This window comes from Scleropages formosus, chromosome 7 (genome assembly GCF_900964775.1).
Source record: "Scleropages formosus chromosome 7, fSclFor1.1, whole genome shotgun sequence".
NCBI lineage: Eukaryota > Metazoa > Chordata > Actinopteri > Osteoglossiformes > Osteoglossidae > Scleropages > Scleropages formosus.
The window spans coordinates 19,892,831-19,916,339 of record NC_041812.1 but is presented as its reverse complement, the minus strand read 5'-3'; the positions used below and the strand labels follow the sequence as shown (position 1 = coordinate 19,916,339).

General features: G+C 42.4%; 2 protein-coding genes across 2 annotated transcripts in view; both read right to left on the bottom strand.

Moving 5' to 3' along the window:
* The window catches only part of LOC108918964 (hydrocephalus-inducing protein homolog), a 34,955-nt gene extending 30,775 nt beyond the window's left edge, over window positions 1–4,180 (bottom strand). The window contains exons 1-4 of the mRNA XM_029253676.1: window positions 3,736–4,180; window positions 3,144–3,287; window positions 1,711–1,854; window positions 1,028–1,341 (exon numbers count right to left, since the gene is read on the bottom strand). Of these exons, the coding sequence (XP_029109509.1) occupies window positions 1,028–1,341; window positions 1,711–1,854; window positions 3,144–3,287; window positions 3,736–4,023 (890 nt within the window). The 5' untranslated portion in view covers window positions 4,024–4,180. The remainder of the gene's footprint in view (window positions 1–1,027; window positions 1,342–1,710; window positions 1,855–3,143; window positions 3,288–3,735) is intronic.
* A 1,900-nt stretch (window positions 4,181–6,080) lies between these two features.
* On the bottom strand, window positions 6,081–21,902 carry LOC108923397 (hydrocephalus-inducing protein homolog). The gene is made up of 18 exons (XM_029253679.1): window positions 21,745–21,902; window positions 21,107–21,232; window positions 20,647–20,766; window positions 19,820–19,954; window positions 19,317–19,516; window positions 19,062–19,186; window positions 16,541–16,742; window positions 15,861–16,044; window positions 14,345–14,444; window positions 12,766–12,884; window positions 11,448–11,671; window positions 11,258–11,325; window positions 10,810–11,045; window positions 8,936–9,036; window positions 8,684–8,819; window positions 8,418–8,582; window positions 7,662–7,814; window positions 6,081–6,394 (listed from the first exon to the last, which is right to left on the bottom strand). Exons 1-18 carry the CDS (start codon window positions 21,763–21,765, stop codon window positions 6,152–6,154), a joined length of 2,658 nt encoding a protein of 885 aa, XP_029109512.1. The 5' UTR covers window positions 21,766–21,902; the 3' UTR covers window positions 6,081–6,151.
* Window positions 21,903–23,509: the final 1,607 nt, after the last annotated feature.

Here is a 23,509-nt window from a genome sequence, read left to right as displayed (position 1 = left end):
CTCTGAACCATTTGTTTGGAGGGGGCTGGAAAACGTGCCCTGCAGTCTGGAACTGTCTGTGAATTAGTCAGTGTGTTTTCCCTTTAATGGTCACTCAAGTGTGCCAATTTGACCGGTCGAGGTTGACCTGCGGGTTCCAGCACTTTATTACAGTCCAACGCTAGAGCTGATGCCTGGTGATAAACTTCTATCTCTCAGCACGTGACCATCTGTTTTTTTCTAATTGATGGGGATAGAACCAGCCATTGAAACTCATGCATTAAAACAGTTTCTACCATGAACAGACAGTGTAAAAGCTGTGAGGGAAAGGGGAACGATGAAATCTCATGCAAATCAAGGACTCCTGTGGTCAGGTATGGTGGTACAAATCTGGGACTGAATGGACTGGTTTTGCACACAAAGGGAGAAAGAGGGAAATATGGACAGGGAGAGAGAAGAGACCAGGGGAGGCATGAAAACCTGCTAAAGAAAGGATGAGAAATCCAAGAGGGTGTGTGACAGCACAGATGTTCTGCTGTCCGCAACTATTTATTTCTAAGCTGTTTGTTTGTTATTTCAGCAGGTTGCTTTGTTTGCTGTATGACAGAGATATCTTTCTGGTTTAGTCAATTAGGTCTCAGTTTCAGTCAACACATGTCCTCGTCTCATCTCTCTGGAACTGGGTAACATCCACAGGGTGCTTCAATAAGCTCCTATAATCACAGGGTGTAATACAGTGTTTCTGCAGTTCAAAGTGAAACCTGCATTTCCAGTGGATTAATCATGATGTTTCCTTGTAAATTTATTTCTTTTTTCATTCAGTCATATGTTCATTTGCATAGCTTCTCATTGACTCATGTATTCATCATGTACTAAACCAGCAATTTTTGCTTAGAATCTAATTTTTAGAAGTCACTTAAGGTTCAGATAAGGGTTAGAGGTTTGGGTTAGGGGAAGGGTTGGGGTAGGGTGTTGGTCCATTCCTGTGGCTCCAGAAATGTGTGTCACTGAATCATCTAAGAGGTCAAATTGCAGAGGATGCATTTACCTGATGTGGTACCAGACCTGCTCCACTAGGAAGGCCCAGTGGTACGTTACAGCCAGCCGGCTGCAGTTGGTCATGGTTAGCTGCTTCTGGCTCTCGGTGTGGTTGAAAATGCAGCCAAAGTCTAGGCTGGTGCTGGAGAATCGCAGGTTGGGGAAGCGCACCTCTCCCCGCAGAATGATGCTGTCCCGCTGTGGGTGGTCTTGGTAGTGGACCTCGAGCTTCTCTTCAACCACGTGGGTAACGTGGTCCTGCCAGTGCAATGAGTTGAAGCACACCCAAAGTTTCACATCCTGCCCCACCCCCAGTGTCTGGATCTGCCAGAAAAAAAAGAAATTGTAGGTACTTACGCAAAGTGAAACTATTACAAACATTTAACTACTGTTGTTCACAGAACCTAAAATAAAGACAAATAATATGCATTTGCACTACATTTACATTTACTCATTTAGTCGATGCTCTTTTCCAAAGCGACGTACATCTCATGGAAAAATACAATGAGTGCATTACATCAACATCAATATGTAAGTTCACACAGTCTTCAACTGGAAAAGTTATAAAAGGCATTTTAAGGACACTGACAATATCAATACAGGCAACAAAAATAATTTCACTATTTCCTGTCTTGCTCTAACCCTTCAGAATAGTAAAAAGGACCCTGACGTTGTCTTGCAGGGGGGATGCACCTTTGAAGTGACGAACGAGGGGTCCTCTGGATGGTCGCACAGGCCAAAGGGCTTGACCAGAGCCAGCTCCATGGACAGGGGTAGAGAGGACACATTTGTCAGGACGAGTGGTTGGTACAGGGGGACCAGAGAAACACCCAAGGTCTGGACAGAGCAGCATAAAAAGAGTTTCAAACACACAGGAACATACACACTGGCACACAAACATGTAGTTGCAGCCTCACAGAGCTTCCTGTTTGTGTAGAAGTTCCACCGGAACCTGGAAAGCCAAGAAGATCACATGTGACGGCACTGGAGACGGGAGGACAAGTTGCCAGTGGAACAAGGCAATCCTGGATCATGCTACAACAGCCAGAAGGCAAAGCCCAGAGCCCAGATGTTGAGATGCTGGATTGCCCTCACTTTACACCAACAGTGTGACGACAACTAAAAGCTGGAGAAGAAACACCACACAACATGTTACAGTTCCTGGAGAGAACTTCCTGTCTCATCTCTGCTTGTCTTTGTCTTTCACTCTCTTTTCTTTTTTCAGCCTACAGAAAGAGACCCTTAACAGCTCCATTTGCTTCATCCCAAACAAAATTCACTTCTCAGGATGTCCAGAGATCCAAAAGCACGGCTGTCAGCACAGAGATAAATGGAACAGACTCACACAAAAGAATGTAATAAAGACAAATTAGCATCTTTAGTTCTGAAAAGCTGATTGGCAGGGGAACCATAAGGCAGCTATTGAGAGATATGAAAAATTCACAAACAAATGTGCAGCATCAACTGTTACATATTGAAAAATAAATTACTGAGAGGTCTGTCTGTTTAAAGGTAAATAAAAAAGGAGGACAGAAAATGTTGGAACAGCCATTCTGCTGTAAATGTGCTATTCATACAGTATTTTCTTCACAATCATACTGAAGTGAATGAACGGTGTGAAGAGCAAACCCAAGACAGCAGAGAGCTGCACAGTAGAAACGACATCAGAATGTGAAACACAGCAATGTGGATGTTGAAGAGTCACACGAGAGATCTTCATTCCTGCTATCCATTTAGCTGTTTGGAACCCTGCACTGTTTAGTGTGTTTGAAGATTCCCTGTTCTGTTCACCACCAGTGGAACACTGCATCATCTCTTCCTAGAAACATCTCACTTCCTTACAGGGAATCTGACCATCGCCTTAGCTGCGCCCCATAGGCGACAAAAAAAGCAGAACTGCTACAGAGAGCCAGGATACATTTTTTTCATGGGCGCAACATCTCCATCCGGGCAAGAAACATTTACATAAAAATTTCATCAGAAAGGCATCGCTTGAAATTGTAGTGATGAAAATACTATGCAACACACCCGGGTAGAATCACTTGATGGGCCAAGTGTTAAAAAGGGGTTGAATGGCAAAGCTCCAGGAGTTGGAGGAAATGAAGGTGCTGATGTTCCATACACACCTTTTCTGCACAGAAGCTGAGCTCCTGGGAGGAAAATTTTAGGACTGGGGACACAAACTTGCATGTGACATCCACTGTCATGATACGCTCTTTTCCTCCTTTCTGGCCCAAGATTGCCTGACACAGCAGTCGCTCCTGAACAACCTGACAGAACACACATGCAAACAAGAGGACAAATAAGAGTACTAATGGTGTACCTGTCATTCTCCAGAAAGCCAAACAGCATATTCAAAATATGGAGCTCCCAGCTATGTCAAAACAATTTCCATAAATGAAAAATTAATTGTTCAAATGAACCATGCCTGTACATCATTGTGTGAAGAGAATCTGCTGAACACAGCTTTTGTTTAATCAGATAAAAAAGCAGGTTAAGTACATGTCCAGTAGGTACATCATATAATCGGAGTTTATTACTTGGATCAAAACTCAAGTATTGTACTTATGTTTTTTTTCCACTGAACAGCACAAACCATTGTAACAATGTTTGTACTTTATCTTTTGTTTTTAGTGCAACAATGAACTACTCCTGACTGAAAATACTCATGTTACTCAGATCTAAACCTTCCTGGGTGGTCATAAGGTCCATACTCACCACTGAGGTGTTGGAAAAGCCAACTAGTACCATGTCTGCAGTCTGACCAGGAGCCAACTCAACATATGGAGGCTCAATGATGAAGGCAGGTCCATCTGATTCGCATCGTCTGTCACCCCTGGAACTGTTGGAGTGGGATGGTTGGAGAGCCCGGCGGCAGAAAGGAGGGAAACCTTCGGTCATCCAGTAGAGCTGGTGGAAGCGTCGGCCCCGGTTGGTCAGCCTCAAGTGGTACTTACAGGGACCTGAGCTGTAGTGGGTTGCAAGGATAGCATGAATGGCAGTCATTTAAACTGACCATAACAACATCTCTTTTCTTGTACTTGTCCAAGAGATCAGTTAAACTACTGCAGTTTACAGAGCAAATCTTTGCAAAAAAGTGGTAAACCCTATTCTGAAAATTGGAAAATCTGAGTCTGCGTATTTACAGAGCTGTATATGTACAAGTAGTAAATCAATAATTAAGGGAAAAAAGGTTGTGATATTCAGTTAATGACTAATAAAATGACCGGTCATTGTTTGCATGACAGGGGGTGCGGTGGCGCAGTGGGTTGGACAGCAGTCCTGCTCTCCGGTGGGTCTGGGGTTCTAGTCCCGCTTGGGGTGCCTTGCGACGGACTGGCGTCCCGTCCTGGGTGTGTCTCCTCCCCCTCCGGCCTTACGCCCTGTGTTGCCGGGTAGGCTCCGGTTCCCCATGACCCCGTGAGGAACAAGCGGTTCTTAAAATGTGTGTGTGTTTGCATGACATATATGACCACACAAGCAAACATGCCCAAACCTACATAATGTAGCCCCTGCTACATTTGTTGTGATGTTGTAGTGCTGTGTGTTGGTTGGTTTAATTGTTACTGATGTATAATAGTTTCTATTAATATTGAAAGGGTTATTTTTTTCGTAAGCTGTTGATGTGTTTTTTCTTTATAGTTTTGGTATTGCTAAGTTCTTTTTCTGTTATTTGTCTAGTTAAATATTAATTCAAGATGAGCCACTCAATGCAAATGGGAGATGGGCTGAATTTTCGGGGGGGCAGAGGCGGGAGACGGAGGGAGAACGACGAAGCGGCACGAAGTACTGTGGTGAAAAGTTTGATAACTGGTTAAGTTATCATGGTTTATTGAGTTAGTAGACTGCGGTGTTATATTAAAGAGTAACCCCAGGAAAGAAAACTAACTGGGTTTGGTTGGTTAATTCCGGTTACCTCGTTGAGAGGGTAAGCTGCGAATGTGAGGAAGACGTATTCACTCCGGGTTGTTCCCGCTGCGACCAAAGCTGAGGCAGCACAAGTTTCTGGGACTTGGTGCACCAGGACAAAGGACTCTGTGTGAGTCTTCTATTTTTTATACTGGATTCTGATAACGTAATTTTTCTTATTCATATGCTTTTGTACTGTCACTGTGGTGTTTAAGAGGGGAAAAGACATACAGGCTACGGTTGCCAAGTGTGCTGCATCATGGGAGGGCTAAGCTCACAATAACGGTATAGCAATACAACACGCTAACTGGGACTTTCTCTGCACCCTAGTCAGAGTCGTACACCTAGTCCGTAAGCTACGGGAGTTGCATCTCAAAGTTATGTTTTTCATAGACACCGCCAATTCACCTCCCATGCGAAAATCTAAAAACCAGAATTGAGTAAGTGGGTGTAGCACGCCAGGGCGGGCTAAGGGCCAGCCGGGGGGGGGGCGGGGCAGAGCCACAGCACCGGATTCTAATCAGGTCCTCTATTTCTTCCCTCGGGCGGACCAGTGAGAGGGAGAGCGTGGAACCTGGACCCCGGAGACGAAGCCGGAGGCCCAGGAAGCATGAGCGAGAGCACACAGCCCCCGATCCCACACCCGGAGCACCACCCCCCTGACACCAGTTCCCTGTGCCCCCTTTTCCCCCTTGTCCCTCTGTCCCCTGACCCATCTACCCATTAATAGAACCCTGTAACGAGCACCGCACATGACCGTCTTGGCTTCCCTTCTTTTACAGTGGGCTACAATAATACAAAAGATTAAGAAACCCTGATTTAGAGAGACTGCACTGAAAATTCCGTGTGGGGAAAAGTCTGATGTCACACAGACAGGCCTTACAGTTTACATTATCTTACAAGTAATGGTCTCCTTTATTAGCTTTCCCTGCTGCAGCAGCATGTAATATTTTATCAGATTTATACACCTCCACAACGAAGGTGACAGCAGAAGGAGTGTATGTATGACACCTTTATTGTTTACCAATATCGGGAACGGGGGGCCATATCGGCATATGTCAACAAATGAGGGATATATCTGTGCGTGGACCCACACAGGTCTATAAATCAACTCGCTGCTGAATGCGGTGCCCTCACCCATGCCTGGACTCAAACAGAACACTGCTGCTCCATTGTCAGTAAGAGATATACAGCCCCCTGCATCCACCGAAAACACAAAGGGGCTCTACCTAAAGTGCGTTCCTAGGTCAAGGTATGGTGCAAAGGGTCGGTCGCTGACAATGGTTGTGCCCTTTCCCCTGGCCGAGACAGGGATGCTGTGAGTGCGGCTGTGGCGGATGGCCAGGTGCAGCTTATCTTGGAAGTGGGTGGTATCATCCAGGTGAGCCACCAGCCTAAGTTGCAGCTCCCCGTTTGGGGGCACTTCACCCTCACAGGGCTCCACGTGGAACTGGGACCGGCTGCGCACCTGAAAAACCACAGTAGTTTAATCCTCACTCACTACAGCACCTTAACATTTACATTTATATTTATTCGTTTAGCAGATGCTTTTCTTCAAAGCAGCATGCATCTCTGACAACAGGTGTTCAAGCTCATAACACAAGGTACAGAAATTTTGTCTTTTTTTACATTTTCCATTAAATTTCATTAGATTAAGCATACTTTTGGCATTAGTTTGTAGTGTATGTCAGTTTTTACAAAACTATTCCACATTCTTAAATTTAGCAAATTGTTGGCATCAGATTCCAAGCACCAAATATTCCAGTACCTTTCAGGATCGGACACTTTCTAGAATTTTTTTGGTACTTACTAGAATTTTTTGGTGCCTTCTATAAAATCTCCCAATGGCTGTGAAGTAGCAAACTAAAACTGACACTCTAAAAGAACTAGCGGAATTTTTGTAATCAGTAAACTTCAATCATAATCGGTGGAAAAATCAATGTAACTGAGAACTTCTGTTGCATTGTGTAATGTTTCTTACAGCTTGTCCAGTTGTACCTTCCATGGTTCATAGATTCAGTTCCTTTTGTTAATATCAAAAGATAACTTTAGCTCACCTGACAAACTATAGTTAAAAATAAATTATCTAGCGCTCAAAAGTTTTATATTCTGAGCATTCAGACAACTGTGAAACTGATTTATTATTAACAAGCAATATTATTCTTGTGTAACTGTACAAAGGTTCCTCTTCATACAAATTTTCAGTTACAAAAATTTTTAGTTTAATCATTTTAAGAGCATTTTCTTCATTTGTCTTTTTGCAGGTAATATTTTTCTTGCAGAGGGAAAGTGACCTTTGTTTATACAGCCATTAGAATGTCAGTAAAACATATACAAAGGAGTTTATAAACAATTTTATTTTCGCTGTGTTATGCAGTTTTTTTCAATGTGTGTCAGTTATGATGATAAAAGCTAGACTGGTTACTGGAGTTAGTGAACTGGCCAAGGGCCACCAACCACATGCATTGCCAGAATAGCACAAATCTCCTTCAGCTTGCAACATTTAATTACCTATAGCAATACCTAAGCACAGAGTAAATCAGTTACTTCATTAAATGTATAATTAAGGTGAATGGACTAACATGGTGAATGGATACTGTCAGGGTTAAAAAGAGCAAGATGGGAAAGAAAGAAAGCAATGTGGCTGGAAAGGGACCTTCTTCCTTCCAGCCTCCTTTGCTTTCCCCCACTGGACTGGTGAATCTACATGTACTGCAAGACATGGCTGTACGCACCATTTGTGCCAGGAACACAGCAGGGATTGGGGACTGGTTAAGGAGCTGCACTGTCTGACACACGTCCGTCAGCACAGGTATGTTGCCAAAGTCCACCGTTGTGACAGGCACATGAACAACAGGACCCTCTCCAGTACATGACAGGATCACATCCTGTTGGGTTGAGGTGAGGGGGGGTGGCAGACAACAATGGACTGGTGTTACAGTCATAGTAATAGATGTACTTGTACTGATAGATGTAAGAGTACACACGTACACACACACACACACACACACACACACACACACACACACTTTCCAAACCGCTTGTCCCATACAGGGTCACAGAGAACTGGAGCCTAACCCGGCAACACGGACATAAGGCTGGAGGGGGAGGGGACACACCCAGGACAGGACACCAGTCCATCGCAAGGCACCCCAAGCAGGATTCAAACCCCAGACCCACCGGAGAGCAGTACCCGGTCCAACCCACTGCGCCACCGCGCACCCAATGTAAGAGTAAATCAGTGTAAAATAATCAACCCTGACAAACTGCCTTTGCAACCCAGGTAGTTGAAGAGACTTTTTAGGGTTTATTTTGGTTATTGTTGATACAGCCTTCAAAAGTGACCATGCCACACACCCCAACATGCAGTCTCTCACACACAGATAGAGGAACGTTCAGTGCACACAAATAAACACTTTTTCACACACCAGTCACAAGCACACATGCAAACATAGAGTAATTATACTTTCAGCACACTGCTCCATACTAACCAGAGGCGGCTCTTCGCTGCCGAACACGGCCACACGAGCGGTCGCCTGCAGCCTACCCAGAGTCTTAGCTTGCAGTACCAATGGGATCTGCACCTCTTCGTGTGGCTGGAGGATTCCCCGTGGGCGGGAGCTGAAGTACACAACAGAAGGATGCTCTTCACACTCCTATAGAGAAGAGCAAGAAACAAGTTGTTAAGAAATACCCAGAACCAACCTAAAGAGTGCTGTTTCACAACCCCCGAGAAGAACCTGATTCTTGTTCTAACCTGTGAGAGCAGGCCATAGCATGCAGGCAGGTCGCTGTCATTAATCAGCCTCACAGACTTTTCGTAGGGGTAACTAAGAAAGCACCGCTGGAGCTCCAGCAGAGGAGTGTCCAAACGCACCTTAGGTACCACACATCTGGATAGAGGCAGAAAGACAGAACACAAATAGACAGATGAAGAAAGCACATGGAGACACATTGGACAATGTGTTGTGACAATGCAGTGTATGAGAGTGAGTTCAAAAACCTCTACCTGGCATGGATGGGCAGAGCCAACACCTCCTGCCCCACCCCCTGTACATCTACCACCAAGGCAAAATTATACACTTGGATGTTGTTGGAGCACAGAGTAACCTGGGAAAAGGAAACACCAATGAAAACATGATGAATGCTGAATTAAACACCATTTAGGCACAAGTTGCAAATACCTTATGGTACTAGAAATAGGCAACACAAGACTACAGGATCTGGCCATACTTCTTGACTTCAGTTACTTCAACACAGTGTCTTTTGTCACAGCCAACCCAGATATGGCCAAATGTAGAACACACACACACACACATTTTCAGAACCGCTTGTCCCTCACGGGGTCACGGGAAACCGGAGCCTACCCGGCAACACAGGGCGTAAGGCCGGAGGGGGAAGGGGACACACCCAGGACGGGACGCCAGTCCGTCGCAAGGTACCCCAAGCGGGACTCGAACCCCAGACCCACCAAAGAGCAGGACTGCGGTCCAACCCACTGCGCCACCGCATCCCCTCCAAAGGTAGAACATTTTTTCTGTTATTTTTCTGAACTTTAGAATGTGGCCATCACTGTTGGCCTCATTATCATTACAAGCAAGACAAAAAGACTGTATAACAATGGCTCACAAACTGACAAAGTGATGTCATCCATGAATCCAAACATATATGTCAACAGCTCAAGCAGTGTGGAATGGCCATATTTTGTATAGCTGAATTAGTACTTCATTAAAGGCTCAAAATTGGCAGTTAGATGGCTCATAAATAGAGTAAATATGAGGAGCAAGAGGCAGCAGGAGCCGATACAAATGGCTTTCCTCTCAGTGGTAGCATTGCAGTACTTCTTAGCAAGACCAAGCTCCTACAAGTTGTTTAGTTCTGTCTTTCTGCTAATGTAATGCACACATTGTATTTTCTATAAGATTTATGCCACTTTGGAGAACCTAATAACTGTATGGCAATTTCTCATAGGATGACAATTCTTTTGTTTCACTTACATTAAAAGCAGTTTTTACTTTATGATGATCATTCTGATGCTGCTACCTTAAAATCACTGTGTACATCAACCTCCTGTCATCTAGCTGATCATACCATTAATTTACACATGAATAATGTTCTAAGAAGGTTATTGTTCCATTGTAACCGATATAGCCTGTAACCCAAACAAACAGGAACTGAAATTAAAACTGAACTGAATTACAAAAAACGCGATGTTCATTAGAAAAAGTTGGATATGAAGCTAGATTTGCTGATTCTTTTTGATTCTACATATGTCTTTTTTTATATAAAATGATGCATAAGCTATTCTACATATGGCAAAAGCTAAACATGGCATTTCAAAGGAAAAATCTTCTACAAGAATTCAAACATAATGGTGGATGAAACTCAAGAGTGCTGGAGGGCAGCTGGGTCATGCAGCACAACAGTGATCCAAAACGTACAGACAACTGAATGTCAGAACGGCTGAAAAAAGTTATGGGATGGTTTAGTCAGTCTTGAGCTGAATCTGATTGAAATGGTGTCTCAGAGAACTGCATATGCTATTGATTTAAAGCAGTTTTGCATTTATCAGTGAGACAAAATTCTTCTGTAGCAATGTGAAACCCTGGGCAACAGCTATAGGAATCATTTAGTTGCAATCATTGCAGCTAAAGTTGGTGTAACCACTTACTGACACTGAAGAGGCAATTAGCTTTTCACACGTATTACTGAACACTTCATATCTCCCACAGCAAGAAAATGAAATAAAAACAATACAGGTGCCACTTTTTCTCTCTCGGGTTCCATTCATTCTACTACTAAAAATGACAAAACACCTGTCACATAGCAAACACAGACAAAACAATACGTGCAACCCAAAACAACCCCAGAATGCAGCGTCACCTGAATATCAATAACTCCTTGAGCACGTAGACTCCCGGAGCTGGGACTCAAGGTAAACTCTCTTGGCCGGATCCTCCTGCTGCTCTTGGGTCCCCAGTCTGTTCGGTTCAGATCCAAGACCTGGTCTTCAGCAGCAAGGCTCGGTGGGCCACTGCTATCGCCCAAGATACGAAGGTCAAAAGTCATGGGAACCAGGGAGGTGTTGTTAAGCGAACAGGTCAGTGTATGGGGGAAACCTAGGGAATAAGAGTGCAGGAAATGCTGGGAAGGTTCTACTGTGATCAATTATCCCACAAAGCTGAGCTTTCATAGCAAAATAAAGGAGTCCCTAGCAACTTTCACACATTTTTCCAGTGTGAAACTCAACAAAATAACTGTAAGGTAAAACACCAGGAAATCTGCATGTAGTATTACTATAAAGCACAAAATAATTGGTCAAGCCTCTCACCAAAAGACACGTCCCCAAAACTGAGCTCTGGCACATTGAACTGAAAGGTGGGTCCTATCACACACCCCCTGCAAGAAATCAGGCGAGTTTCACACACAAACGGTAAATTGAGGGAAATTATGGTCAAAATAAAAGAGTAAATTAAAAATACATGGGCCTGGTGTTGGTGAAAGAAAAAGTCATGGTTAACCTGAAGGTGAGTACGAGGGGCTGGGGGTTCCCCGTCACAGAGAAAAGGATCTCCTCAGTGAAGGTGCCCAAACTGGGGGAAGAGAATGAGACCACCATGGCATGGCAGGCCCCTGGGGGCAGCACCCCCTCACTGGGAGCGAAGGAGAAGCAGAGGCCTATGGTTGAACTGGGGGGCACCAGGCAAAAAGGGGCTTCAATATACCCCTTGTTGGACAGGAGCACCTGTGCATGGAGACAGCCAACGCAGGGGTTATGGGGATAGCTGAGAGTGAAATACATAACTAAACATTTCCATTTTTGATTAGTCAAATTAAAAAAGTAAACATTGCTGTCTTCACAACAACCATATAAAGATATAACCCACTATATGGACTCTCGGTTTCCAGACTTTATGTATAAGGGCCCCGGAAGAGTTGTACCCATGTTTGGTATACGGACCACCTGCTCCAGCTATTACGCACTTTTCTACGATGATGTGGAAGACATGAACCAATGAGGCGCAGACATTAAAAACAGTCTGACCAATGACATCAGTCATAAGCCAGTCCGGTGCAGACTTTTCAATAACATATAACCTATTCTTAATTTTGCATTGTTTTTCAAGTTGTTTTAATATAGTTTTAAAAAACATCTTTTCCTTTTATTTCTTGAATGTTTTTTTTCGCGTACCTCGCTACATTTAAGAGGGCTCTCAAAACTCAAGTCGTTCAGACTTACTTTTCCCCTGATAACGTGCTCAGTAAACGTGTATGCGTTTATGTTTAATAATTTTTAATAACAATTTGAATAATAATGGAAAAGTCACAAATGCAGCTGATCCTTCTGACTGTATAATTTAAAATAAATATTTAATTACACTTTCACTTACAGAAAATAAAATTTAAATTTAGAAAGGAAATTGAAAAGAGAACTGCCTCTTTGTGGAAAAATGTGTTACACTAGTGAAGCGTTTAACAATGGATCACTGCCATAGTTCATGTATTTACAAAATTAGTGGAACAGACCTTGAGCTCAAATTAGACGCTTTCATACTGATCACGTAAGTTCTGCTTCTGAAGTTACTGTCATGATTTAAACTATTAGTACTGTAGTGTTCCCGTACTGTAGTGTTCCCCTACTGAAAAATCTGCTCAATGTTTGCTGTTGGCTTGCTGTTAATTAAAAGTCTGATGTGGATGCAAAAATTTATTATGAGCACATACTGTAGATCTGCTTAACTGAGCAAGGTCTGTTCAGCTGCTGTTTTTATAGAAGACATGGAAGAAGAAGTCTAGGTGAGTATCACATGGGGAGGTTTTACAGCAATAAACACAAACCTCATAGCTGTGCTTGGAATTGATGAAGATATTGCCCATGTCCAGAAGGTCGAAATTGAACTGCAACTGGGGGCCGATGCCCTCCCCTTTAATTCGCAGAGGGAGGCGAGACTCCCGACCTGAGAAATCAGGCAAAGCCAGAGTTCAGAAGTTTGCACTATGCACTGCGGAAAGGAAGGAATTGAAAGATCATTTAAAAGACATACATTCTCAAATTTGCATACACAAGTCATTTTGGGATTATGTTCAACTTTGTATACATGATCTGGTTTATTTCCAATTCTGAGGATGAGGTGAAACAGCAGTGAAAGAGAAGTGGTCTGGCAGAGTAGAAGACAACCTGTGGAGGCTTAGCAAGAGAAAGAAGCTGTTCCATAGCAAAAGATGATTTTTTTATGACTGACCTTATCTGTCCTTGTGTTTCTTTATGCAAACATCAAATTGTTGATCTCATTCCTTCACTTTTTTTTCATTAATTAAAACAACAAGCTCAGAGAGAATACTAACTTCAGATCATATACCAATAACGTTCAACATGGAGTTTGGAGTGCAATCGCGAACATGTGAATGTGTATGACTGATGCATGAGAACTGCACAAAGATGGGAAATATGGGAAGAACCCTGAGTGGAAAGCCCAAGAGATTTCAGGAGAACAAAACAAGGAACTGACATGTGTCATGGACAACAAAAGGCAAGGATCTTTTCAGCTAGTGACTGATAACCCAACCAGAATTACCACCTTCTTGGCTGGGTCATACCACCAATGTCAGACCACCATTAATCCACAAAATGATCTTGAAAAGGGCTCCAATAACGACACAGCATAACTTATTAATGTGTGATGACAGGACCGGAGGGGAAAGTGAAGATGGCCAAGACTGGATTTGTACATTCATTGTCATACAGACACAGAAACCAGCTTATATTTCAATTAGGAAGCAACTAGGCCCTCTATGAATATTTTATAGAAGTTCCTACGGTAAGATGCAAGGTTGGTAGCAACCCTACAAAGTAACTTAATAAACACACCCCATCCCTCTTGAACAGGATGCAATCTATGGAGATGGTAGTGTCACAGACCATCTCTGTGCCTCTGAGTCATCTGTACAATGACTGGTTTTCATGGGACTGACAAACATCCCGCCATCATTCAACCTCAACAGCCATTGGAGGGTATGTGACCTCACGAAAATGTGAAATTCAGCATTGGAAATGCAAATAGTGACTGAATATAAATGCTATTGCTCTCCACTCATCAGTTGATATTTATATTCTGGAGCAGATATACTTTTGCACTTGAATCATATCAAAACTTTCTTCTGCTCATTTTTAGCATACAAAACTCTTAAATGGCCTTGGTTGCAATGAGAGACTGCACACAGAGCAAGGTAAAGGAAGGGGAAAAAAGAAGATCAGAAGAGTAGTTCTAGGTGACAAGGACCATTATGTGAAGTGGAGCTCCACTAGGTTGATGTGAGCAAAAAGGATAGAGTACAGCTTCAGAGGAGACACACAGGGGATATATATAATCTCTATAGTTGAGACAATTCTGTCCTCTAAACTGCCAAAGTCTCCTACCCATGACATCACAGTACACCGTCTGCTGATAGAGCTTGGCCTCTTGTGGCTTAAACACAATATTCACCATTGCTGTCGTGTTGGGCCAGATGTCCCCTTCCTGGAAAAGAAACATGGCCATAGAATCATTCAAATTAAATCTAACGTTCTTACAAATGTAGCGCTTATATTCTGTGATCACCTTAAGTATAACAATTCAGTACTGGTTTTAGGTGTTTTACACACACACACACACACACACACACACACACAGACATTGACTGGAACCGCTTATCTCAAGTGGGGTCACAGCGAACCGGAGCCTAACCCGGCAACACAGGGCGCAAGGCTGGAGGGGGAGAGGACACACCCCGGACAGGACGCCAGGCCATCACAAGGCACCCCAAGAAGGAGCTGAACCCCAGACCCGCCAGAGAGCGGGACCTGGCCAAGCCCACTGCACCACTGCGTCCCCATTCAGACGTTTTAAAATAGGCAAAATAATTTTTGCCTTTAAATTCATGGAACAATATGGGAAAAACTCGAGGTGATATGAGCTCAGTCTATAAACAGTGTCACAGCAACGTATGCCAAGCAACTACACAAAGGCATATCAAGCAATACCCACAATTTCAGGCCCGATTGATCTTAAGTGCTCTTTGCACACACTCCCTCTCATACACACACACACACACACACACACACACACACACACACACACACACAGGAGTACCATCGCAAAGAAAGCAGTAAATCCTACTAGGTAATATCACACATGACCAAATATCCCATTTCTTCATATCAGCACACACAAACATATTGGGCTTTAAAAATGAAAAACAAGGTTTATGGAAATGAAATGAGGTTGTGCACAACTGGAAAGGTGTGACTAACTGCAGGTGAGAGCACAAACAGGCAGTGATTTGAACTGTGTTGTATTTTATCAAAAGAAGACGCACAGTGTGCCGAGTCTCGCTTTTACTCCACTGAGTAAACACAGATCTGTCAGTGTCACGTGCTTGACAACTGAGATACAGCATAAATCAGACAGACTGAGCAGGAACCCTGCACTGAAAATATCAGCTGGTCCAACAACAACAACACAAAAACTCTGTATGATGGTAAATGAGAAGAACACTTCTAGATTTCTAAAGCATAGGGAGAAAATATCCTCAGTGGCAAGATTTATGGTCGCACTAGAATATGTAAACGCTATAGCTACACATAGGGAAACCATTATTATTATTGCAGTATTTTTTCACTTATGTTTTTTATCTTTTCATATACATTTGGTTTTTTGTTTACATTTTTACAACTAGATATTTCAGTAGAGCATTTAGCACGTCACTCGAAGGTACAATCACCGAACCCAGTCTGGGACCTTAAATCTAATCAGTTGTAGGGCTGTTTCCAGTAAGCCTCTGTAATTTGAACTGTCCAGTGGAAAGAAATGGCTAACACTGGAAGTATCTCGTATGATGGTCTGGTGATGGAATGTTCAAGGGCCCTGTCCCTGAAGGATCTCCCCTCCACATACCGAGGGACTGATAATGATGCAGTCATCAAAAAAGGCCAGATGCTCCTCCTGCAGTTGTCTCTGCTGGCCATAGAAAGCACGGGAGAGTACTGAGAGGTGACCACAGAGTGTGGGGTCTGCATTACACTCTGCCAGGAACTGGTCCATCATCACCTCCTCCTGCTGCTGCAACTCCAAGCAGGATCTGGCCAAGGAGCAAGGAAGAGAAAAGTTACTTAACATCCTAGACTACTCTGTGGTTTTGTCTGACAGTATGCTGACAGATTTCTCTCTTCAAGCCAACACATTAACTTTAATTAGATTAGACAGAGGGGTTGGGCAGGCATGAACAATGTTGCCAGAAAGATCTGTAACTGCCAACTGCACTGGAGCACTGGGGCAACAGTGGCTGGCAGCATGCAGGTACCTTGGTCACCTGAGGCTGATTAAATGTGCTAACAAACGGTGAAAGAAGACAAGCTTCTAGTAATGATTTCCGAGTGGAGGTCAGCACAAGCTTGACCTAACAATGGTTCTCAGATAGATAGTGTGCTATTGAACAGGACAGTAATGGCAAAGAGGTTCACAGGAAAAAGATACTGAAAATTCATTCAGGCTTTCACTATATCATTGATTGTCAACAGGCTATTGAAATCGACTGCTATTTCATTGTTTGGTAAATCAATTTGTGACCTTACTACCTCAGCTTTAGTTGCTCTTCTTCCTCTTCACAAGAAGAGCCCTTCCACTGATAGTGAACAATGATATCACTTCTGTTGGTTATGATGACAGAACGCTGGCTGGCCATGGAGATGTAAGTCTTTTCCATGATGATAGAGTTCTTGTCCAGCTGCACATTCACATCTACAGCAGCTCCATACAAGCTGATGTAGATATCTTCCCCTGACCAGACATGAAATTCAGACCATAGCAAAGATGATGAGTGTAAAAGAAGTGTTCTACAGCCAGAGATAATTAACCATGTCACTGCACAAAGTAGTCTTGATCCAAACTGTCTAGATTTTAGTGTACAGATGATCGTGTACTGACGACTGTTCAGCAGAGATATGTTGTCCTCACCGGTTTGGTTGGTTTCTTAACTACTTTTTAGACTACTGGATCCCCATACCATATCATCAGATGGTTTTCATAAAATATGAAATCAAATTTATTTATACGTATGTTGTACAATAATTCTTTGAAGGCGCAATTAATATATAATAAGGGGTAGAGGAAGGATGGAATGAAACATGGTAGCTAGAGGTGGGAACACCAGACTACTGCTTCAGGAGCATCAGTTGTTGCAAATATAAGAAACAGCAATCTGTCACGACGGCATGAAGATAGCATAAAGGATGCATTTTATTTGGGTATTTTCATTCAAACCAGAATATTGTTGTTTAGATGTTAGCCTCATTGTTTAAAATTAATTAAAAACATTAAAAATCTATCCATCTGTTTTTACCAACTGCTTATCTACTGTGGTGCAGCAGTCAGTACAGGCGCCTCAAACACCTAGGCTGCATGGCTAGATGTAGACTTGATCCCCGTATGGGTGTGTGGCTACAATGCAGTGGATTGACATCCCATCCAGAATGTGTACCCTGCCTAGCCGTATGGCCGGCTCTGTGCTTCTGGGATAGACTTTTGACCACCAGAACCCTGCCTTAGGATAAGAGGTTATTGATAGTGAGACTTGGTGCTTCACCAACTATCTTCATGGAGAAAGAGCAAAATTGCTGTAAGCTGCTAAGAGAGCTACAAAATTATGTCATACAAACATATTTGGCCTATAGCTTTTACATATAAATATTACATACATATAGCACATAAAGAGTGCACATTTCTATCTCTCCTCCTACTTGAAGCCACATCGCACACAAGCAGTTATTCCTATTATATACCATGAATTGCATTTAATCCACAACTTTTTTTCTCATATCCAGCCCCCTCAAGTCTTCAAGGGGCAGTTTATTTTTGTTTGAATAGCATCCCATGTCAGTACCACACTAAGCATCATTTAAAAGACCAAAATGTCTCATAGTGCTATAGAAGAGACTTAGTAATGTGTATTGCCTGAAGAGTATAACAATGAAATGAAAAGTGTACTCCCAAGAATATGTATCAACAAAAAAGTATTGAACTATCCTTTCTGAAACATAACCAAATATATACATATCAAAGTTCTTGGTGTTTAAAACTACAGCCATGTTTTTATTTTCTACAAAAAAGTGCAGTAAACACTTAGTTTTACTGAGACTGTGTCTTATAAATAGCCTTAACAGCATCAAACAAAAAACATGACAAAATTTGCATTCTGAAGTGCATCACGTGGCGCTTACAGACACCAGGTCGACTCTGGTTGCTAGGCAGGGATTAAGAGAGAAAAAAGGGAGCTTTGAGAAAAATTAATTTCCCTATCGTTTGTCACTGTAACAGCCTCACATTGAGGTGAATGCAATCAGAAATGCCTTTACTGCACTAACATATAGCACTGCACCAAAAAAGAAGATCACCCGACTCATCATATCTTAAACAACACTCCCCTTTGCACTGTGGAGTATTAAAATGACCTTCTTTGATAACCTCAGTATTTTCCCAGCATTTTCGGCAACTTAGTAGTGGTGCTACAGTTTTAAGCCGTCTTTAATTTCCTCTTCTGCATCCTGACACGCTTGTCTTCTCTGTTAGGAACGCAGATAAAATATACGTAACACCGCTTAAACCAAACCAATAAACCACCGCTTCTGGAAAACTAGACCCGTTTTTGTACAACAGACTTACTGTTGAGTAAAATGGTATTTTTAAATAATTTTACATCGACAGCAGGTATTTTGTTCACTGTGTTTCACTCTGCAAAGCACGCTTCTTCCATGAAACTAACTACTGCATGTACTTCCTGCTTCCTACTTCCTGTCACACTGACAAATTCAATCAGTCACACTGATTACAGTAACCCTACGTATAACTGAAATAGCACGTTCAATATTAACTTGACTAGGACAAGCGATTAACAAGAGTGACTGAAGGAGAGTATCCACTCCAGTTACTTAAGTAATGTAAGCAGCTTTTATTATACGAATACTGTTACATTATCATAAATACAATGTTTCTGTATTGTATATGAGTTAGAGTCTAAAAGTGATTCCTTCTCCCTCAGAATTTATGGTACCAGTTTTAGCAGTTTGAATAATGCGTGGTTATGGTTTGGATAGCATGTACCTGTATGGTGCTGCAGCACCAGGTCTTGTGTGAAGTCTCCAGTTGTTTTGGGCAGAAATTCCACAGTCACTTGCATACTTTGTCCAACCTTCAGGGTTCCCAGTGAGGGGTCCACGGAGAAAGGGCTGCAAAAGAGGAGAGACTGCAATGTTGAAAAACAACACGTTGTACCACTTTCCATAACCTCCTTTCTCCATAACATAAGGCATCAGTACTGAAACCTTTATGGGTGTAGCTCAGTTCACCTGTCCTTACCTCTTTGTGCAGAGCTGGAACTTGGCCTCGGCATTTCCTATGTTCCGCACTAGCAAGATCCTCTCAGAGGGGCTCTTCACAGGACAGGCAGAAAAGTGCAGGTGGTCTGGGAAGTCCAGTATGGCACGTGGCCCTATGGCCCGGATGGGCACCTCAAACCGCTCTCTCTCTGTCACAAAGATTATTCTGTGGATGTAATCCTGAAGGGCAGAGGAACAGGCCACTTATAAGTGCTCCTTGATTAAACTTGTTATCACGGATGGCTTTACGTAATGCGATATTACATTGGTATTAAGAAAAACATCAGAAATAGGAAAGTTAAAAAAATATACAATGCATAAAAGTAACAGATCTGTAATACTCATCTACAGTCACCTAAATGTATGCAAAATATGCACGATGAGCAGGAATGATTAACAGAATGAAAGGAAACAATATTTGTCGCTCAGAGTTGTACTGAGTTGGTGTCGTCTTTTTAACAGTAAAATTTACAAATGGAGCACCTTGTTCTCCTGAGGTTTGAAGAGCACAGTGAATGTCAAAGCCATCCCTGGAGCAACCTTGCTGCGCACATCTACAGGGTTGACCACCTTAAAATACAGTGATTCTTCTTCCACTACCTTCACCAGTCGTGGGATCTAGGAAACAGTCACACACACGCACACGCTTTTAATAATTTTTTTTCAGGGTGAAATATCAGCATGAAGGGTCATTCAAGCGATGCTGAACTTAGAAGCCAGTAATTACTGGCACATCACACCACATACAACATATTACACAAAATAAAAGAAAGCAGTACATAATTGGGAAGAACATAAATAAGTCAAAATCACAAGGCGGTAACAGCAATATTCCGGATTAAAACTTCCCATTTGGTTCTGAACTAGTCAATGGAAGTAAAGCTTTCTGTGTACACCTGATCATTTATTTTTACTTTTATTCATTTTCACCAAAGTGATTAACAAGTAAAGAACATAAAAGAATATCATTCTGACTTTTCATGACTTGATTTTAATGTTTTTGACTGTATGAATCATGTATGAATGATAGAAACCCTCACAACTTAGTGCTTTCCTCCAATTTATTTATGTACTCCCAGTAATCACACAGAGGACAGCACTGAATCATCTGGTGCCTCTTACATATTTAGAAATTGTTTTCCCTATAGCATCACTATTGAATGTAATAAAATTAGCGTAACTTTATCTAGCCAGTTGCCAGGCCAAAGAGTGACGTCTTATCTAATGTACAGTACTCTTTTCTTTGTACGGAAGGGCACAGTCTGAACTGTCAACTTTCCATCCTTTTCAAAAAGCTCCACCTGTCTCACCTTATCATTATTTCGCAGCACAAGTGGCACCTGGTACGTTTCTGAAGGAGTGTAATTCTGGAACACAATCTCTGAAGGGAATGGTTGAAACACTGCCTGGTCATTGTCCACAGAGGAAATCTAAAAGCAGAAGAAGTGGAAAAAGAAAGGTAACTAATTAGTGGAAAAACATTACTCATTCACAGCTGGTGGCACTGAGATCATTGTCTACTCAAGCAGACCAAGTAAACCACGGTTTAAATTTTTTTTAACAGATCTGCACTGATATTCTCACTGCCGTTTAGTTACCAGCTCTTTTATTTCCTTCCATGCTAGATCATATTCTCATATCATCTACAATTAATATTACAGCTGTTACACAAAAAATTTCAACAGTGAAAAGTACATGTATGAGTGCGAAAGTGAGCTATAATGTGTTTACTCGAACAAGTATGAATACCATAAACCATCCATGTGTTACCTTCTGGTAAGTGGTGTCACTAATATCTAAGAGCTCCAGTATGCGAGGAGGGTGTACAGAGTGTGTATTTGCCAGGCGCTGCTCTGTAGTCAGGAACATTTCCTGGGCGAATGCAGATGGGGTCATCTGAAAGGGAGAAAACAGTTAATAATTTAATACAACATCTGAGGAATGCCACTGTAAATGTTCAGTACATCCATCCTTATTCAGAATCATTTGTCCTGATGAGGGCTGCAGGGCAGGCCATACTTCACTTTTCAGAGCAAAGGGCTGCCCAGAAAAGACAACCATGGGACATTCTAACCACATGGCTGAACCACTTTTATTTTGTCCTCCTGATGTGAAGGAGCAGTCTGATGAGGCCTGCCACCCTGTAGAGAAACCTCATTTCTTGTTCTGTCACTATCCAAAACTTGTGACCAGAAGCTGAGGACGGGGTTGTAGAACAAATAGTAAACCACATGCTTTGTCATAGTACTCAGCTTAAACGTCATCACCACATTTAGGTTGAAGCATTTGCAGTACTATAACCACTGCACTAAGTTGATGGTTGGGCTTGCGATTCTCCTCCTCGATCCCAAGGTCCTTAAACTCACCCACCTGGGGTGCTACCCTAGTTTCGAGAGAGATCAACCTACCTTTTCCCTGGAGAGAATCATCTCACTAGAGCTGTTGGAGATGACCTTCAACCCAATTCTGAGACACACAGTTGTGAACCGCTCTAATGTATGCTGGAGATCATCCACAGATGATTAAAACCCCTGTAACGTTACCACCAAAAAGTTCTTTCGGCTGTTCTTTTGTTTTTGTTGTTGTTGTCTTGGAAGCAGGTGGAATGTTCTTTGACCTCTATGTTATTGTCATGGAGGCTACCAGAAGATTGTTTGACCACCTTGTTGATGTCATTGTCATGGAAACAGCCAGAAAGTTCTTTGATTACCATCTTGTCAGTATCACCACCCAAGAATTTGTTGTGTCATCTTGTCAGGCACTTTGTTTGCCAGCTAATGCTTGAGGTAGGTGTCAGACTTACCCAGCTAGCTACTAGTAGAGAAATAGCCCGTTCAGTTTTATTGTGTGAAATAATTTCTATATTGAGACTGTAAGTGGGACAGGAAGTAGTAAGTGGTTCTACCATGTTTGTCGTGCGCTAAGTATAGTTAACCAATTACCAGTGATAGGTGTGGTGAATACGTGTGTGTGTGGCTGTACGCTCTTGCATTTTTGTCAAAACTGCACAAACAAAAAAAAGTACTGTAGAATGACCGCATAGCCATTGTACTGAACTGTAAGTCTTTGTATGAAACAAGGGATATAATATAGTATTTTCACAAGTCATCATATGTGTTTTTCACTATGCCTTGTGGAAAAGGGCTGAGAGAACGGTGTAATTTCAGTTTTTCCTCCTGTATATGTATTTTAATGCTAACCACTACACTACCAGCTGTCCCAGCTGTAGTTCTTTGAACTCTTGTTGTACTTTACGTTTCACTCATTTTTTTGAATGCCAAAAATTTTTCAACTGTCTTTAGAAGCCCAAGGCTTCTACTTCACATTTATCACTTTGCTTCTCATTTTATTACTTCACATTTTGCTGCTTCTGCAAGCTGTGGATGTAAGGGACACTTTTTATGGTCAATAACCAAACATTTGTAACTTCACTGATCACTATCCAAACATCTGGTCCCAATTAATAGCATTTCTCATCTTTCATAGCCGTAAACTGACTGCACAGATAGTGTTGTGTGATCTTGATTATTTATATACATTTTGATTCCTAATTTCTTTTAATGATGTATTCTCACTTTTGTCTATTGTTTTATTATTTTCATTTCCCAGTTTACCAAATTGTTTTATGATTACTGGATAAGGGGGGCGTGGTGCTGCGGCGGGTTCAACTGGTGCCCACTGTGTGGCGTGTCTGGGGTTCAAGCTCTTCTTGGGGTGCCTGGCAATACACTGCCGTCCCATCCTGGATGTCCCCCCTACACCCCACTTCAGCCTAGCACCCTGTGTTTCTGGGTAGGCTCCAGCTTGCGGTGACCCCACTCAGGACAAGTGGTTGTTGACAATGGCTGACTGGATCAATGGATTATTTATTTGCTTTTTACATGACACTCCTATTCAATACTACAAGTGCACTACACTAATTGCCTCCGAGTGCAGCTTCATTTACAGTGGAAGGGGAAAAGCAGTTGTCAAAGTTCTTGTGAAAGAGCACACAGCAAAAAAGATTGTAGATTGGTGCAGGTAACACTTTTGGGTAACAATCGAAAACTCCGCAAAGCTTGTTCTTAGATGCAATACTGTATACATATATGTATTGTACCAGTGGTTGTCCCACCTACGTGTCCCAGAGACGGTGGACAGGGACCCCCTAGTGGCAGGTTTTAGGGTTAGACT

Coding starts and splice junctions, on each gene's coding strand:
- LOC108923397 (XM_029253679.1), bottom strand. CDS start 21,765: ATGATTCTCTCCAGGGAAAAG. Junction 16,045..16,540: donor GAAGAGCAACTAAAGCTGAG/GTAGTAAGGTCA, acceptor CTCCTTGGCCAG/ATCCTGCTTGGAGTTGCAGC. Junction 12,885..14,344: donor GGTGTACTGTGATGTCATGG/GTAGGAGACTTT, acceptor CTGATTTCTCAG/GTCGGGAGTCTCGCCTCCCT.